The sequence below is a fragment of the Sphaeramia orbicularis genome, chromosome 10 (genome assembly GCF_902148855.1).
Source record: "Sphaeramia orbicularis chromosome 10, fSphaOr1.1, whole genome shotgun sequence".
NCBI lineage: Eukaryota > Metazoa > Chordata > Actinopteri > Kurtiformes > Apogonidae > Sphaeramia > Sphaeramia orbicularis.
In genome coordinates, this window is record NC_043966.1 from 29,831,451 (window position 1) to 29,849,338 (window position 17,888).

At 38.9% G+C, this 17,888-nt stretch overlaps 1 protein-coding gene across 1 annotated transcript; it reads left to right on the top strand.

The window, feature by feature from the left end:
* Positions 1–110: 110 nt before the first annotated feature.
* LOC115426724 (CCR4-NOT transcription complex subunit 6) lies at positions 111–17,371 on the top strand. The gene is made up of 12 exons (XM_030144894.1): positions 111–236; positions 1,285–1,406; positions 2,509–2,695; positions 3,022–3,107; positions 3,198–3,302; positions 3,540–3,608; positions 5,799–5,956; positions 6,456–6,610; positions 8,724–8,878; positions 9,126–9,359; positions 9,823–10,025; positions 12,533–17,371. The coding sequence occupies exons 2-12, from the start codon at positions 1,295–1,297 to the stop codon at positions 12,746–12,748; spliced, it is 1,680 nt and encodes a 559-aa protein (XP_030000754.1). The 5' UTR covers positions 111–236; positions 1,285–1,294; the 3' UTR covers positions 12,749–17,371.
* The last annotated feature ends 517 nt before the right edge of the window (positions 17,372–17,888 follow it).

Sequence of the window (17,888 nt, forward strand, 5' to 3'; positions counted from 1 at the left end):
TGTGGTATTCTATCCATCCTTCCATTACCCATCCCTGTTAAGTCAAGGATTGTATTTACTCGGGTTCAACAGCTGGTTGGACCGTCACTGCTCTGACCAATAGGATCAGCCGCTGTTATCGGCAGAGGAAAAAAATCCTGACAGTCGCCATGATACAGCAGCGGAAACGGGTGAGAAGTAGCTAGAAAACAAAAGAGAACACGCAGTCGTCCTCGCGATTTGGTATGCTCTTGCAGGTAAAAATAAAATCCTTCTGAGTGGAGTTGAACTGTTTTCACCCATTCCACTACATTCTTAATTAAATGTCAAACGCGCGGTAATCATTTTAGAAATGTGACCTATTTGAACAGGAAGTCTGTCAGCTTCGAATAATTAGGATCAGTTAGCTTTTAGCTAGCAAGCACAAGCTAAGCTAATAGCAGATGGTTGCAAATCCAGCATTGTGTAGCTTTGCGAGCTCGCTTGCTCACTGTTTATCTGAATCTTTCTAATTCTTGCTATCGGAGGCTAGCTAACGCTAGCTAACTAATGCGATGTTTCGTGGCCTAGTGTTAATGCGCAGGCTAGTGCTCTGCTATTATGTAAACAACAATTGTACAGAATCCGTAAATATCATTGTAAATTAAACGCGAAGCCTGGCTGGTCTGGTAAGGTGCAGCTAATTGCTCGAAATTATTAAATTGGTGCTTTTCAATTCTGACAGTTAGCAGGTGAGTTAGCTTTAGCTATTTAGCGTTTGTTATGTATAACGTTAGTTTGGTAGCTACCTATTTAGGTTAAGCTAGGCTAATCAGTTAGCAACAATGGGAAGAAAATGGGCTAACATTAAGAGGCTGTTTTAATCAGCTTAATCCCCAAGTCATGCTACAGTTTTGTGACAAAGTGTAGCGTTGCACAGTTGTCAAAAATCTAGCTTAGCAAGTTGAGCATGAAGCAAATCATTTTACGTTAGTGATTTTTATTTTGCCCATTAGCGTTATGTAACTTAAGTGGAATCACAGCCCTTATATGAAGCTGTTTTAGTGTAAACAACGTGCTGCATTTTGTAGAGTGCAATAGCAGTGGGTCCCTACAGCTACATCTTGATCACAACTGATTTGTAGGAGTTATGTTATTAACTAGTCTTACATGTTTGTTCCAACATGTGTTCATAATAACCTGATAAATCCTGGCCTTTATTAGCTATGGCTTAAATGTAAAACAATAGGGTTTTGTATTTAAACGGACATCAGGATAACGTGCACAGTGTTAATAATTGGTATTGATCAATATTTTCGTGTTTAGTGTTATAGGAATGCCCAAGGAAAAATATGACCCGCCGGATCCCAGGCGGATGTACACAATTATGTCCAGCGAGGAGGCAGCCAACGGGAAGAAGTCATACTGGGCTGAGCTGGAAATTAGCGGTGAGTTTTATCAGACAGTTTTTAGTTGTGTAGGTTAAGTACTATTTAATTTGCACGAGGAGCAGGTATTTTAAGGACTAAGCCATTTCACCCATGGAATCTCCTGACATCGGTCACAGGTAATTCCAGGACCTCTGCTGTTGAAACTGAACCACATTACACCTGTTTTTCTGCAGGAATAGGTGCCCAAAGAAGTTGAAAAAGGGATAATTTAAGTGTTGATTTTTGACCCCGGAGAAGCTCTATTTGACACAGAGTCAACTATGCTACATAATATTATTTTTCACCTCATGGCCAGTCATAGGAAAAGGAAAATGCTACAATTAGGCTGGACATTTTTTCGTGGCTAAGAAAAAGCAGACTGACATGTAGAAGTAATACTCAAATGATACAGTTATGTTTGGTTGCGTTATCAATGCAGTTTTATAGTAATTCTATACTTGTGGAAGTTGTCTATGTTAAACGGGACATATTGTACCATTTAATCAGAGGATGTAGGCTTTACATTTCCTTAGAATGTGATATTTAAGTTTGAGCTCAAAATACAAATTGCTTATTGTACCATGTATGGTGCTGTTTTTCAGTGCTTCCCCAAATAAGCTGTTTCGGTGTTGAATCCAAATGGGCTTCTGCTGCCCACAACCCTTTTCTGTCAGTGCCGTGGACAGCCTTGTGTAGACACCTTGGTAAATTGTGCCAGGATGGTTTTAGTCCTTTGCATGTGTCTGGTAGGCTGTAGTTTAATTGGCTGATAGGTCACATAGTTTTGACATCACAGATATACAGAACTCCAAATGGTTTGTTCCAGGACAGTTACCTGAAACAGAGCTGTATGCATTTCTCTACAGAGTAACCATATCAATAGTTTTATGTTATTTTTAGGATCCCCAGTCCTGTTTTTGTGAAGCAGAAAGAACATGAAACCTTATTTTGTACAATATGCCCCTGTATCCTGTTCATGTAAGTTTGAGCAGTGTGGATGAACTAGTATTTTCAAACCAATGTCCATTGTGGAACATTTTATTATCAGGGCTTCATTTTGGGTCAAAGAGTTGAGTATGGGATTCAGCTTAATTCACCCAACTGCTTTTATCTACTGCAGGTCGAGTAAGGAGTCTCAGCACAGCTCTGTGGTCTCTTACCCATCTCACTGCCCTGCACCTCAGTGACAATTCACTGTCACGCATCCCGCCAGACATTGCCAAACTACACAACCTGGTGTACCTGGATCTCTCATCCAATAAGATCAGGAGCCTGCCGGCAGAGCTCGGCAACATGGTGTCTCTCAGGTGAGTTTTATTTTGACACTCTTACATGACACAAGCGATTGTTGTAGGGTAGAGCAGCACAACATTTTTCTCATAAACATATCCATCTGATACCAGCCAAGTTAATTTGTTTTGCTTTCAACAATATTTTAAGTCTATAATCAGGCAGTTTAAGTTCAATATCAAAATTACATAAAATATTATTTACCAATGTTGGAAGACGAAATTTATAAGGAGATATTTTTAAGATGGTTGTCAGTAAATGCTAATTTTTATGAAATGTCACAATTGCTGGTTTTTCAGGAGGACAGTTTTTTAATGATCTAATTCCCATATGTCCTCTGCAGGGAACTGCTTTTAAATAACAACCAGTTGCGGGTTCTGCCATTCGAATTGGGGAAACTGTTTCAGTTACAAACACTGGGGTTGAAAGGTGAGTGGCTGATCAATATTTTTGTAGCCATTTTAGCCTTGAAATCCCCTTGTTCGAGTAGCAGTGATTCAACCCACTTTCCTTTCCCAGGAAACCCACTTGCACAAGAAATTATGAGCCTCTATCAGGAACCTGATGGCACGCGGAGACTGCTCAACTACTTGTTAGACAATCTGGCAGGGGCTATCAAACGCAGTAAGTCCCTCTGTCTGGAAGTGGAGACACTACAACAAGAAATTCAGAAATTTTTTGTATTGCCAACCAGTTTACCCCCTAAAATATAGTGTTTGTATGTAGCTGGGTTTAACCACAACCATCCATAGAACAGTTTGTGACCTGTTTAAGTTGTATTTGATAGTATACAGTTTCTTGTAAGCTCATAAACCACTGTTTGTTTTTACTGGTATTGAAACCTTTTCTCCCTCTTTTCAGTACCAACAGAGCAGCCCCCAGCCCGGTCATGGATCTCACTGCAGGAACCCGACAGAACACGGCCCTCAGGTAAAGAAAACATAGAATTTTGCAACTTTAAGTAAAAGCACAAAGTCACTCTTTTTTTTTCTTAGCCAGTGCATCTGTTTATTTATGCTGGTGAATAAAAAACAAAATGCTTTATAGTCTGCATACTTTTTAAATCTAGGCAAGCAGATTAAAACCAAGAAAGAAATCAAGAAAATCTTTGGTTTTAGCAAAGAAATCTGTAGGGCTGCAGTCAAAGGCACATCTTTTTTCCCTATAATAAGTTATTAAATGCATGGTGCACTATACTGTAAATATTTTTTATTTGAAATTCATATCTGCTCACACTAGTGTTTTAACAAACCTTCAGAAATAATCACCAAACATTCTGACAAACCTGAAACACATATCATATGACCAGTAAATGTAGTTTAGGGTGTATTCAGACCTACTTCATTTGGTCTGTTTCTCCAGAAAGTTCAGACTTTTTTATAGGTGTGAATACAAACATGCAAACTCTGATTTGACTCAAACAAGCGGACCGCGTTCAAACAGGCTTTGGGCTGGTTAACTTCTGGTGTGAATATAACCAGCCTCGAGACGAAACAAACCAAGGAACCGTGCGCCTTTTTGTGCTTGATGAGCCACTGTAGCCGCTGGAAGTAGCCGATCCGCACGAGTAGTCAAAACTAATTGTAGCAGCCATGAGCCATGAACAGACGTGGACCAATGAGGAGGTTGAATGTCTCATTGACATTTGGTCAGATGCCCTTATTACGAAACTAGCACCTAATGAGCTGTTCTTGACAGTTAACATTATTTACGTAAATTTGTGTCTGGAAAAATAGAATACATATTTCAAAAACGATAACTGCACTTAGGACTTCCGTGCTTATATTCATCAACACCCGTCGTCTCTGATTCACCCTGCCCCTGACTTTTCTGCCCAATGCCAGCGCAGTTCATCACATACATGCTTCTGTTTGCAAGCTTTGGTCCACTAATGAGAATGCGATCTGACCAAATAATAAAAAAAATTAAGTCCACTTCTGGTGAATACACCCTAAATCAAATGAGTGGACTAAAGGAATTTGAAGGTGTGAATACACCCTTAGTACGTTTATAAAATGCAGAATGTAACTGTACCACAACTTCAAACAGACAAAAACAGAACCCCCTGTGATTCACTATCCGTGATGAAAATAAAAGTTTATACTCAAAGGCAATGTCCTGTCTTGTACAAAGGGTTCCATGAAGGGTGTGACGTGTCATAGTTAATGTTAAGACCAAATCAGGGAGTAAATGCTGATGTCTGCATCATTGTTTCTAAGCTACTTTTTTTGTCTCCAAGAACCTCAGTTTTGGGAAGGTTAAAATACTGCAATAGCATTGAAGTGCTGTGGATGCAAGGTGTAGATTTAGCCTCATACAGAAACGTATTGATTATACATATAAAACAAGTGGTGCCAGGCACAACAAACCCTGCCCCTCGCTCATATTGTAGGTTATTTTGGCATTGATCCAGCTGATGTCATCATGTCTATGCATGTGCAGATGTCAGCATATCAATTGCCTCTATATATGTGCCAAATTTGAAGTAAATTGAAACAAAATTAATGTTTTCATAGACATTTAAAATGTTGCCTATTATAAGTAAAGGGGATAGAAAATTAATTAAAAAAATTGGCCTGCTTTTCCCAAAATGTAATCACATCTATTCTGGGTCACTGGCAATCTATAAACCTAATTTTGGTATGAATTCAACCAATTGTTTTACAGCTAAAGTGTTAACAAACAAACCAACCAAACCAAAAACAATACCCTTTTCCTCCCCTTTGGGGGGCAGGGTAACTAATGAATTGGTAACTATAACTGTGTGGGTAGAATCCAGAGGGGGAAGAGTGTAAAAAGACACAAATTCAAAGCTGATTGAAACTTGCATCTGTGCATTAATGTGTATCAGAGTGTTGACCCTGGTGATTTTTATGTATTTTTTTTACTAGCACTAGATCTATCTGGGTAGTGGACATATTTTACGAAGCTTAGATTTTTACCTGTAATTAGGAAATCTGTCAAATTAACTTGCATTTAATTGATTTTAATACAGACAAAACAAATAGTTCAGATCTAAATTTCTTAGTTTGAATAATTAAAGGCAGCAGCTAAGTAAGAAATATCACTTCTTTACCTAATTGGTATTTTTTCTGACATATGTCCTGTATGTTTCCTCAGCACTGTTCTCTGTGATGTGCTACAATGTCCTATGTGATAAGTATGCCACACGACAGTTATATGGCTACTGCCCGTCTTGGGCTCTAAACTGGGAATACAGGAAGAAATCCATCATGCAGGAGATCCTCGGCTGCAATGCAGACATCATCAGTTTACAGGTGAAAAATTGGGAAAAGTTTTTGCTATTTCATGATTGCAAAACTAACTCAAATTGAACATGGAAAATAATGGACCTGTGAAGCAATGTGGAAACCTGCTTTTTAAGTCTAACTGAAGTTCTACCACAGTCAACACTGAACACTAGTATCTGGTGATATTTTATAGTACTCATATTTGGCAAAATAGTTTCTTTTTAAAGAGGATTTTTTTTTTTCTATTTTAGCCCATATAAATTAGTTTGTGTTTGACAGTGTGTCCGATCTGGTTGGTTACTTTGTAAGTCATTTTATTTCATTTGAATCATTTCGATGATCGTTTTCTAAAAGAAATTTTAAAACCTCACTTTGCAACAATAACAACAAAGATAGAAACAACACAAATTTGTAACGATACAAATGGCTTCATCTATACAGAGGTAGCATTATACTGAATCCCTTTATTGCCGTTTGTTTTCTTTCCTTATTTAACTTAGAAACTATGTGTGTCTTCTAATCACAGGAAGTTGAGACCGAGCAGTACTACAATTTCTTTTTGCCTGAGCTGAAGGAGCAGGGATATGATGGGTTCTTCAGTCCAAAGTCTCGAGCTAGGACAATGTCAGAGTCTGACCGTAAACATGTGGACGGTTGTGCAATTTTCTACAAGACCGAAAAGTATGTATTTCAGTTTTACAGTCATTTTCAACTGGCCTTTACTCTTAATGTGCTTACCTGTTGTGTTGATTATTTGTGTTTAATTTTGGGTTCCCCATAGATTTGTGGAAGGCTTAGATGCCATAAAGGACTTTCTTTTTACTTCAAGTAATGCATTTCTGTGAAATATTTTTGGTTGGACTTAAAATAGTATTGTATTTAGACTATAAATCAAAGAAACACAAATCTGCTCATTGGTGAAGTCAACACACAATTCTAATTTTGTAAATAATAGATGAACCACTTTAAGAAAACAAAAGAAAAAGTACTCCTTGTAGTCTAATATGGAATCTTTTCTCTACAGCAGAGATTTACTGTCCTGCTCTAAGACATAAATACTGCACCAAGGTTTATAATATCCATGGCCATTACTCTGTTTTGATCTTATCTCTCTGCAGAAGTTTTATTTTCATTTTGAAGCCAGTTAATAAGCATGGCAAAAAGTACTTTGACTAAAAATGAAAGAGTTCAATGTCGACCTTTTCTGGTTTGGTGAAAATGTAACAGCTGATGAGTTTAAGCTTCGGTGATGTCTCTCCCTGTGAGCCAATGATATCAGAGTTCTGACTTGGCCAAACAATCTCATAATGTTTGACATTTGTCATACATCAGAATGTATTTCTTGGGCGTGATAGAAGAGATTAATGATATGTTTGATTATTTCTAATTTTGGTTTGATCATATAAAGAAGAGCAACGAGGTAAATGTTGTTTGGCTGTTTGACACTGGAGCATAACTGCGTCCCACCTGTTGTAGCACCTCAAGCTGCCTCTTGTCTCATTAAGCAGTCATTTGTTAATTTTAGATCTTGCTGTGTGGAATCATGTCAGTGCAGTTTTGTGGATAAGTTCATCATCATATAGTACATCTGATTTTTGTGGCACCAGCAGAATTCACAAAACAGTTTGTGCAGGGAACTGAACCACTTCTCCCATAATACTCCAGTCAGACAGAACAGACTCTGGTCTCCCTTTGAAGACCCCAAGGTCACAGCATGCTTACACTCAGAGATTGAAAACTGGAATTCTTAATTTGTAGTCAGAATTCCTTTGATATAGCATATGAGATAACAGTTTATCAGTTGGAGGCTAAATCATGTTTTTGTTAGAATAATGAGAACAGCTCATTGTGTTTTAGATAAGTGTTCATTAACCCCCACAACTAAAATAAATGTAAGAAGTATATGCGTGATGAAATTACATGACCTTTACATTGTTATGAAGTGGTTGTCAAGTCTGATCCTTTGCACTAGGAAGCTGTAAGATTTTTGTAATGTAACATATCTATTTATATCCTGCTGAATGTAAATTTTATTTGTTGTTGAGTAGTGGGTTTGAAGCAGTAATATTGTTCTTTTTGCCACCAAACAAATTTACAAACATCAGCTAATAATTTACGGTGGCAAACAAATGGTGGCGCCCTGATGTTTTTATCTTGGGAACAAATCTTAGGCGTTTTTTACTTGCTTTAGTTTTCAATACAGTGTCTGAAACTTGAAACCATATGCTGCCATTTTCATAGCTGAACAAAAAAGATAGACCAGTAGTACAGGTTCGTGTACAAATTTACTTTGTACTGCTACCCAACAAAGGGTGATACTTAAACCAGTGTTAGATTAGGACATTACGAATGATCACCTAGTTACCTTGTGAAAGAAATTTCAGAGATGAGCAAACTGCATTGATCATGTAAAAACAAATTGTTACCAGTGACCATGAACTTGATGTTATGACATTGTGCATTTATGTTATCTTAATTTGAAGGATCCAGTCTGTGGAGATATCTATTTTTGAAAGATGAAGAATTTTTCAAGATCCTAGTCATTTTATATCTTCTATTTTATGTCAATGATTATTCAGTCAAAAAGGAGGACCCTCAAAATATTCAACAGTTGCCTTGCGTAACATTTAGTTTGTCACAGCTAGAAGTTTGCCCAGTCTCACAGTAGGTTTTTACACTTTGTGCTTCTCTGGTTTAGCTCCACACTGAGTCATGGTGGATCCCAGTGAAAAGCAGTGGGACATTAGGTTGTGTTCAACACAGGTGGATGTTAAAGCACTCCATTTTGTTCTAGGTTCAGCGCAGTGCAGAAGCACACAGTGGAGTTCAACCAGCTGGCCATGGCTAACTCCGAGGGCTCAGAGGCTATGCTGAACAGGGTGATGACCAAGGACAACATCGGGGTAGCTGTGCTGCTTGAGGTCCGCAAAGAGATGATGGAAGTTTCCTGTAAGTACTGAATATGGACAAACTGAGGACAAACATCAGTCTATTACTACTTGTAGTCTTTTGTTTGTTAGTTTTGTTCTTTTTTTGCTGACTGTAACACAGAAGAGTTGGAGTGAAAATACAAGATGAGTGGCTTGAACCTTCTGTTACATAGGACGAGGTTCTTTGCTTCCTCCTGTGTATTTCATTGGTCACCAACATAGTTCTCCACCTCTCCCTGCTTACCTTGTTCATCCTCTATTTTCAGCTGGAAAGTCGCTCCACGGTATGGAGAAGCAGCTGCTCCTGGTAGCCAATGCCCACATGCACTGGGACCCAGAGTATTCTGACGTTAAACTGGTTCAGACCATGATGTTCCTGTCAGAGGTGAAGAACATAGTGGACAAGGCCACTCGCAGCCTCAAGTTGTCCTCTGTCTCTGGTGAGACCAATGCCATTCCACTGGTGCTGTGCGCTGACCTCAACTCCCTGCCAGACTCTGGTAAGTTAGCAAGACCCCTTGAGCAGTGTTGTATGTTACTTTATAATACATGAAATGATATGTTTTGTTCATTGCAACAATATGCAGCATATATCTGATCTTCATACTGAAACATGTTGAAGTGATCATTTCCATGTTGAGGTGTCATCAATGTACTGTGAACAAGTCTCCAAATTAGCGAATGGGTTTTTGCATTGTTTTTTTTTGTTTTTTTTTTTTAATGAATGTTGCAAATGGAATTAATGTAAACATATTGGTGACAGATTTACTCAGAAGTCCACCAGATTCTGCAAATGATTAGTGTGCTAGATGCCGTCTGAAGAAACCTGAACCTTAAAGTGCCACTTTATCATACTTAAATGTGAAGACAATTCTCTTCTCTTCTCTTCTCTTCTCTTCTCTTCTCTTCTCTTCTCTTCTCTTCTCTTCTCTTCTCTTCTCTTCTCTTCTCTTCTCTTCTCAGGCGTAGTGGAGTACCTGAGTACTGGCGGAGTGGACTGCACCCACAAGGACTTCAAGGAGCTCCGTTATAGTGACAGCCTGACCAAATTCAACTGTAATGGCAAGAACAGCACGTCCAATGGCAGGATCACCCATGGGTTCAAGCTGAAGAGCGCCTATGAGAATGGCCTGATGCCTTACACCAACTACACCTTTGACTTCAAGGTGATTTTACACACCTGCACGTACACACAAAAAGTCTTAGAGTTTTTGATTAGGACGGTATTGTCCGAGTGAAAAGGTAGCTGATGGTACAGACTCTTCAAGTGGCATATTTTGCTTCTGAGTGGTGTGTTCTTGCAGGTTTTTGGAATGTCACTGCTTTTTTCCTGGCTTGTGACAGTCTAATCATATTTCACTTCCTTTTACTACTTCTCATCAACTTGGAGTGATTGTTATGAATGTAACATTCCTGTGTTTATTTACATTCTGAGAACAAGTGGTATCATTCTGTCTCTTTGAACACAGATGCAGACACATTACTTTAAAGATGATAAAATAAGTATAAACAAGACAGGTAACATTTCTTGTGGCTGGAAGGGAGATGTTAAAAAAATGGGTGTGTGCCTTTCCTGTTATGTGAAGCTGATTTTGATGCACATACTTCAGCAAAGATCCTTGTATTTATTTGATCTTCAGTAGACTGTGTAATTCATAAAGTAATGTTTTGTATGTTAAGAAATTTACGTTAATTACTTTCCAATGAGTGAACAGATATTTTTTTATTGCTTACACATGGTGATAATCTGTGCACTGATGAATATGTAGCGGTTGCAGTTGGATGTGATGTTTGCTCGTTGGACAGTGTGCAAGATGAGCCTCCTTTAGCTTAGAAATACAGACAGTACAAACTCTTCTTAAGCATACATGCAACCAAGACAATCCATGTGACTAAGTGAACTACGTCTGTGTGGTGTTTTGTTGGTTATTTGGTGACTTTCATGGACTCCATTTCTTTCTTTTTTTTATTCAAATTTTTATTCAGAACAGTCTCACATGTTACACAGGACATCATAGATACAAAGGACACAGTTCTCTTTTCTTTTTTGTAAAAAAAAAAAAAAGGGGGGGGGGGGTGTCAATATTGCTCACAGAAAGAAAGAAATAAAAAGGTAATTTTTAAATCTTTGTTGCATGTATATCGTTACATAAATATAGACTTTCCAGAGCAATACAAAACAGTGGAGTAATTTGTGAAAAATCAATGCTTCTCGTAGCCATCCTACTTTTGTAGAACAATAACAAGAATAGTAATAAAGATTATATATGTAAACAAACATATTTACATTTACTTACACGTGCACACGTTTACCTACAAATATACATGATTGTGGACGTGCCCATGATGTACACACATGCAAAAAAAAGGAGTAATATAAATAAAATAAGTAAAAAGATAATAATAACACGCTTGTACCACCACACTTCTAGGGTATAAGACATGGAAAATTATATATAAATACATGTATGTGTATACACACATATTATTATTATTATTATTATTATAATAATACAAAAAAAGGTTGAAGGAGCCTAACAGTGCACATGTGCATTTAGTGTTTGGATAAACAAGTATAAAGGATGACTATGAATATAGGAGTAGCACAGTAATAACATTGAGGGAAGAGAGTTAGTACCATCTTCTATGTTCAATCGAAGTCAGATTTGCTAAAGTTACATATGTAATCCAAGGTGCCCAACAACTTTAAAAAGTCACTTGTTTAAATGGACTCCATCTGTAAGCTAATGAAAGCTGGTGTTGTACACTAACCAGAAGAGAAACAACCTTCGCTCAGAAATTCATGTCGATGCTATTGTCATGGATGTCGGCAACCAAGAGAGTCTGAAAAGTCACTCAGTTATTTGTCTTCACAGATGTTACATACTACATTTGAAATGGCCATTAATAGCCAGGGAATTAAAAATAGAAAAAAAGCCCCTGAACAGAATAGTGATTATTGAATTGGTAGTTGAGAAGATTTTATCCAGCAGTCATAGTTACTACCCTCACTACCTCCACATAGGGACATTTGATGCTTGAAATTTTGGGGGCAGTTGGAGCCAAATGAAAAAGCTTGTTTAAAAATCACTTGGAAGAAATGATCTTGGAATTACTTGCATGACCAACATACATTGCCACTTCACTCATCACTCATTATATTATGAAGAAAAAAAATACCAAGCTGTCTAAACGGACACTTCGGTCTACTCCAGATGAAACATGATTATGTAATGTGAGTCTTTTCTGGTTAAATATATAAATAATACTTTATGAAATGATGTTAAAAGTTACAGAATTTGATCTTAGTTGTAGGAATGCAGCACATTGTCGCTCCATATTACAGGATGCATGGTTTAGTAGGGCTACTGAGGTGTTTGATTGTCAGAATCTATCTTGGATATGCAAGTTTAGCCAAATGACCTTAAGTTTAAAAGGCTGGTGCTGCTTATATACACAATGAGTTCTATAAAATGCTTCTAGGTAAGTACTGATATTGTGTACAGTTTTCCTACACATGAAAATTTCTAGACATTTGTACTGATTTAAGACATAGATTTGATTGTTATTTGTGCCTTTAACATGTCTACAGTATTATATCTTTATAGCTACATGTCAAAACCTTTCTACTGCCATTTCTGAAGAGATGACGTCCCTCCTCTTCTCTCCTCAGGGTGTCATCGACTATATTTTCTACTCCAAGCCTCACCTGAACGTGCTGGGTATCTTGGGCCCCCTGGACCCCCACTGGCTCGTTGAGAACAATGTCAGCGGCTGCCCACATCCCCACATCCCCTCCGACCACTTCTCCCTCTTTGCCCAGCTGGAGCTGCTCCTGCCCAACGCGCCCCCCCAGGTCAATGGGCTCCATCTGCCTGCACGCAGGTAGTGAGTCCCTGCCACACCACCAGGGGGAGCTGCAACCACAGCCTCTCCCTTTTAGTCTCCTCCCTCCCACTACCAGCTCTTCCCTCCACCACACTGGAGGAGGAAGACAAAAACACAACCTGTAAAATATTCGTACAGTGAGGTCTGGCCGACAGGGATTTCGTATAATGTTATAGATATTCTATATTTTTCTTTTTTTCTTTCTCCGTTTTTCTTTTTGTTCTTTTTTTAACTGCTCAATTCAGTCCTGTTTGTGCATCATAATTTGTGTTTCAGACCCCGTTTCTCCTCAAACTCCACCCACGTACTCACTTTGCTTCTGTCTTTAAAACTAGAGGGGATGGTAGCGCATTCAGATTCGTCACACGGGGGCGCCGTTAGGTCTAAGAGCAAGGGGAAACTAAGATGTGGCTGAGGGGCCAACGTGCACCTGAAAGGCTCCACAACTGATGGTCTTTCTGTCTGTCTGTCCTGTATAAATCTGAAACCAGCAAAGACAGCAGACTTGTCAGTCTCAGACCTCCATCTTTGGCTTGTGCGTGTTTTTTTCCCCCGTATTCTGGGCAGCCAGCGTACTTTCTCAGTCTCTTCAGCCTCCACACATTTGTCGACTCAAATGTGGTTGGTTTAGAGCAGCTCTTAACCGGTAGATGTGTACCCCTGGAGGTGGATGTAGCGCAGCTCGTACGAGGTGAGATTCCCTGCTGTCATTCTGTGGTGCTGAGGCCTTCTGTGTGGTCACGGCCTCTCGTGGTGCTACAAGATAGTCTACACCTCTGACCCCGGTCCTGGTGCATTAGCTACCAAACCCACGTCCAAGAACCTACGTGTGACTGATTTCACATGGGCAGCATGTAGTGTTAATCTGTGAAAGAAAGATGTTGTGAGAAACTGAGAGTAGCTACCATCCTGTTTGCAGACTGTTTTCACCCCAGCTTGTATAGTTCTAAGGCTAGTCTAGTGCTTCGAGCTCGTATGGCCCATGTACCACCTTTTAGGCAAGGAATCTAGGCTGATGGGGGAAAGCGATGGGGGGGCTTTCACAAATCTTTTCTTTGTATCGATTGCTTTTGGGCAGAGAGTAATGGCTGATACACAGGAGTAAAACCAGCATTCCTCTCACTGTCTGGAGTTGCCATCCAGCTCCATACATGCAAGCTTACACACACACAGACACACAAACACACAATTACAGCTAATTTGCAGGCAGATCTGTAGCACTGTCTCCAAGGCCAGTAGTGACTTTCCCCAGCCATAAATTCCATACACAAAAGCAGTGGTTTTTTTCACAAGTGTTTGTACAGAATAGAAATCTCGACTCAGTCTTTACATGATTGTATATGAACCACAAAAGACCTGTTTTCTGGCGTTTTTTGTACTAAGAGTAAATTATGATCAGATTTGAAAAAAGATTGTATTGTAAACTATGGCTAAATTTTTATCCAGTTAATGTTAAGATGAATTGATATTACCAGCTTGTACAAAAGACGTAAGAAGAGGTTGTTCAAGGCGTTCGCTGTCACTACTTTGCACTCCCTAGAGATTAACTGTAATTAATGTGTCAGTATTTTTTTTTTTTTAATTTTTTCTCCCCTTCTCTGCTGTTGATTTAATTTGCCGGCATATTGCTGCGATTTGTAAATAGACACTGAGCAAACTCTGCCTGTTGCTTCTTGCCCATTAACAAAGCCATTGATCCACACTGCTGCCATCAGTTCAGACAAACGGACACACAAGAATAAGTCGCAGCCCACCAGTGACTTCACATCTGTTCATCTATAGAACACACATATACACGTGTGTTGTGCTTAGCAGATACTCCGATAAATCCCACATGTACAAACGAACATCGTGCCTCACTGTAGCAGTTGTCGTTGTCTTGCACTATTTACATTTGACGAACGCCTGAACAACCTTTTCTCCTTTTATTTTTAAATACTGTTGACACATTTGTGAAGATTTTATGTCCTTTTTGGTTTTTGTTAATGTTGATTTCCTTTTTTATGAGCTGTGACAATGTTATGATGATGTGTATATCCTTCTTATTCATTGAGCTCTCTAGTAATCAGGTATGCTTTCTCCTTCGACCCTTTCTCCACTCCTTAAGGAACATGAGTAAGGAGGTCTTATCTCTCAAAATTCACTGTCTCGGATCATTTTGCACCCTCCTTGTGTCCTAGCACAGCTCCATGTCCCCCACCCCACTCCCCAGAAATCCTCCTTCATCCAGCACTTGAGTCCTTTCCTGGCCATCTATACAAAATTCGGATATCCCCAAGCTTGTCCATGATCCTCCTGCACCCGTAACCGCCCAACCTCAGACCCACCTACCCACTATATTACTTAAGCTGTGTCTTTTTAATCCCTTTGCTCAACCACTTTGTATAGCTCTTTTACCCTTGTCACTGCAGCTATAGTGCCATCTGTGGACCCCTTACCTCTGTATTGGAAAAGGTGGAAGGCCCACTTTGCTCTGCTTTTAGATGAACAGAGGGACGAGGGGCTCTGGGCTCAGCTGTTTGTCTCCGACAGCCACGTTGCTTTGAATCAAATTCGTTACTTCCCGACCAGAGAAACCTTAATGGTGACAAAACTATTCTCCGACGGCCGTGATCTCACATGGACACGACGGACGATGAGCACTTAGGTTCAGCTGCAGCTCCCTTCGCCCTGTCCCGTTACATTAGTGATTCAAGATCTCATTACTTTAATGTATATGCTGAAATATTTTAAAGCAAGAGGGAAGCAAGTAAATAGGAAGTATAAATTAGTCCTCAGATCAAGGTTTTTGTCCCATTTGTTTGCCCCCTACTTGTTTTTGTTTTTAAACATTTTTTTCCAATGGAAACCAATGTGTCCAGTTTGATATTTTTTTTTTCTTTTTTTTTTCTGAATGGCATTAGTATTGTAGTAGATTTAAAGGCTAGCTTTTTTGTAAAGTGTGAATAAAAGATGTATCTCATGTTTCCTTTCTAAAATGATATTGAATTGTGTTGTTGATGTGTAAATCATGAATTCTATGATGGTGTTATGTTTGCTACATTGTTTTTACTTTTCCTCAATTTTCCATAAACTGTTATCCCATCACAAACCAAATCCTCTGTAGAAATCATGATGAGACATTGTCTTGATGGGTTGATCAGAAAAGTTGAATGTTCCTGATGATGCCTCGTAGAATGAAGGATTGAATGCTCATTGGAGGGAAAAGTACCTGCGTCATTAGTATTGGAAAAACTTTAAACACAGGGATATTCAACATGTTTTTATTTACTTTCAGCTTTATTTTGTTGATGTTGCGTGTTTAGGGCAGCAGAACTGTCTCACTAGTGGCTGCAGTTCAGTACTAGAGAACATTTCTGACTGGTGTAAAACATGTTTGTAAGACTAAGCTAATGATGTGCCGCTGGTCACTAGACTGGTCCTGTGATGATTTGAGTACTACTAGTCCATCTCACTCTGTTCTTGTGCATCACAGTGGTTAAATCTGTTACACTAGCTAGCTACTATTGATAGTCACTGATTTGTTAAATCGTTTCGGTTGACTTCCCCCGTCTCCCCTCACCCAGTCATTATATGGCGGACTGAAAATCTGGCAAATCAGAGCTGAGTTATGTCACCCCGTAAGCTTCAGTGAGTGATCACATGTTGGCTTTGTACTTTTCCACTGTTGCATTGTGTTTCATAGTTGGCTTATTAGGCGTAGAGTGATTTCCCAGGCTGCATCTCTTTGTAATGGTGCACACCAAAGCTGCTTGTAGTTCAGTTCTCTGTTTTGAAGTTCTTTCACCAACCATCGTTCCAGTTTGATCCAAAATCATAGTCTTCATGAAATGTAGGGCTGTAAGGAAAGCAAGGTACTTTTGTCCTTTTCCTTGAATTACATGAACACATTGCATTCATATTCATACTCGTCACTGTTGTTGGAGTTTGGCTCTCATCCCATTGCATCCTTTTTCCAAGAACTTGGCAATAATACCTAGAATCATTTAGACACATTCAGAATTGGTTTTTAGATATTTTATCTGGAAAATGTAGCTATTTTGTCTTTCAAACTGTGGTCGTTTATTCCTTTTTGTTTTTTGTTTTTTTTAACTTTGCAATTTCACTCCAACCTGCCGGACCGTTCTGTTACCTCAACACCTTTTGATGCTTTTTGTTTTCCGTTTATCATCCATCTTGTATATTTGCTCATCTCCTTTTCCCTGCCGATCTAGTGGTAGTTGTTCAATGATCAGGATTGTCTATCTGTAGTCAGCTGAGTACATATATTGATCTGTGTCACTGTGTTTATGCACTGGACCAACTATTGTTTACCATTCATGAAATACCAGCAAAAAAAAAAAAAAAAAGAATAATGATGAAACACTTGCACAATGTTGTAGAATGTCCATTAACCCAGATGAGAAATCAAGGCAGCTGTTTTCAAATCAACACATACTGTTTTAAAAAGAAACTGAATGGTAAACAATGCTTTCTGTTGTACCCCTTAGCCGTCCTCTCGATTCTCTTTGGATTAGTTTTGTTCTTTTATTTTTCCGTTGACTACAGGTTCTGCTTGTTTCCTTTACACCTACCTATGTATTTTCCTACTTCTGGTTGAAAATAAATTCTATATTATCTGTTTCAAGCTGTGTCACCTCTTATTCTTTGCAATGGATATTGAAAATAAATTCTATATCTGTTCTCCTCGTCTTGCCTCCTTTTGCTTCCTTTTTTTCCTCACTTCATTTTCCCTCTTCTTTAGCTTTAATTTTAACACATTATACGTTAATTTAAAAAAAAAAAAAATAACACTAGGTTGTATAGATCAGTAAATGTATTATCCTTATAAACAGCAAACAGATCAGCGTCTCTTAAACCTTGGAGATCTGTCAGTGTTTTCTGTGGCTGATGCAAGTATGTCAAACAGCTGGTGGAGGCAGGAGTATGAGGCCCAGGAGTACACAGGTTTTATTTCCAACCAAAGTTTGCAGCAGCTTCATTAAACATCAGTGGGTGTTTGGTACAAATCAAGTCCAGCGCATTCATTGCTTTCAGTGGCACATTTTCCAGACCAGTGGGTTACAGATGCCATCTTGGTTGAAGCTTTCTATGTCAGCAAGAACTCTCACCCCCTGAAGTGTCCTTTAGCCACACACTGA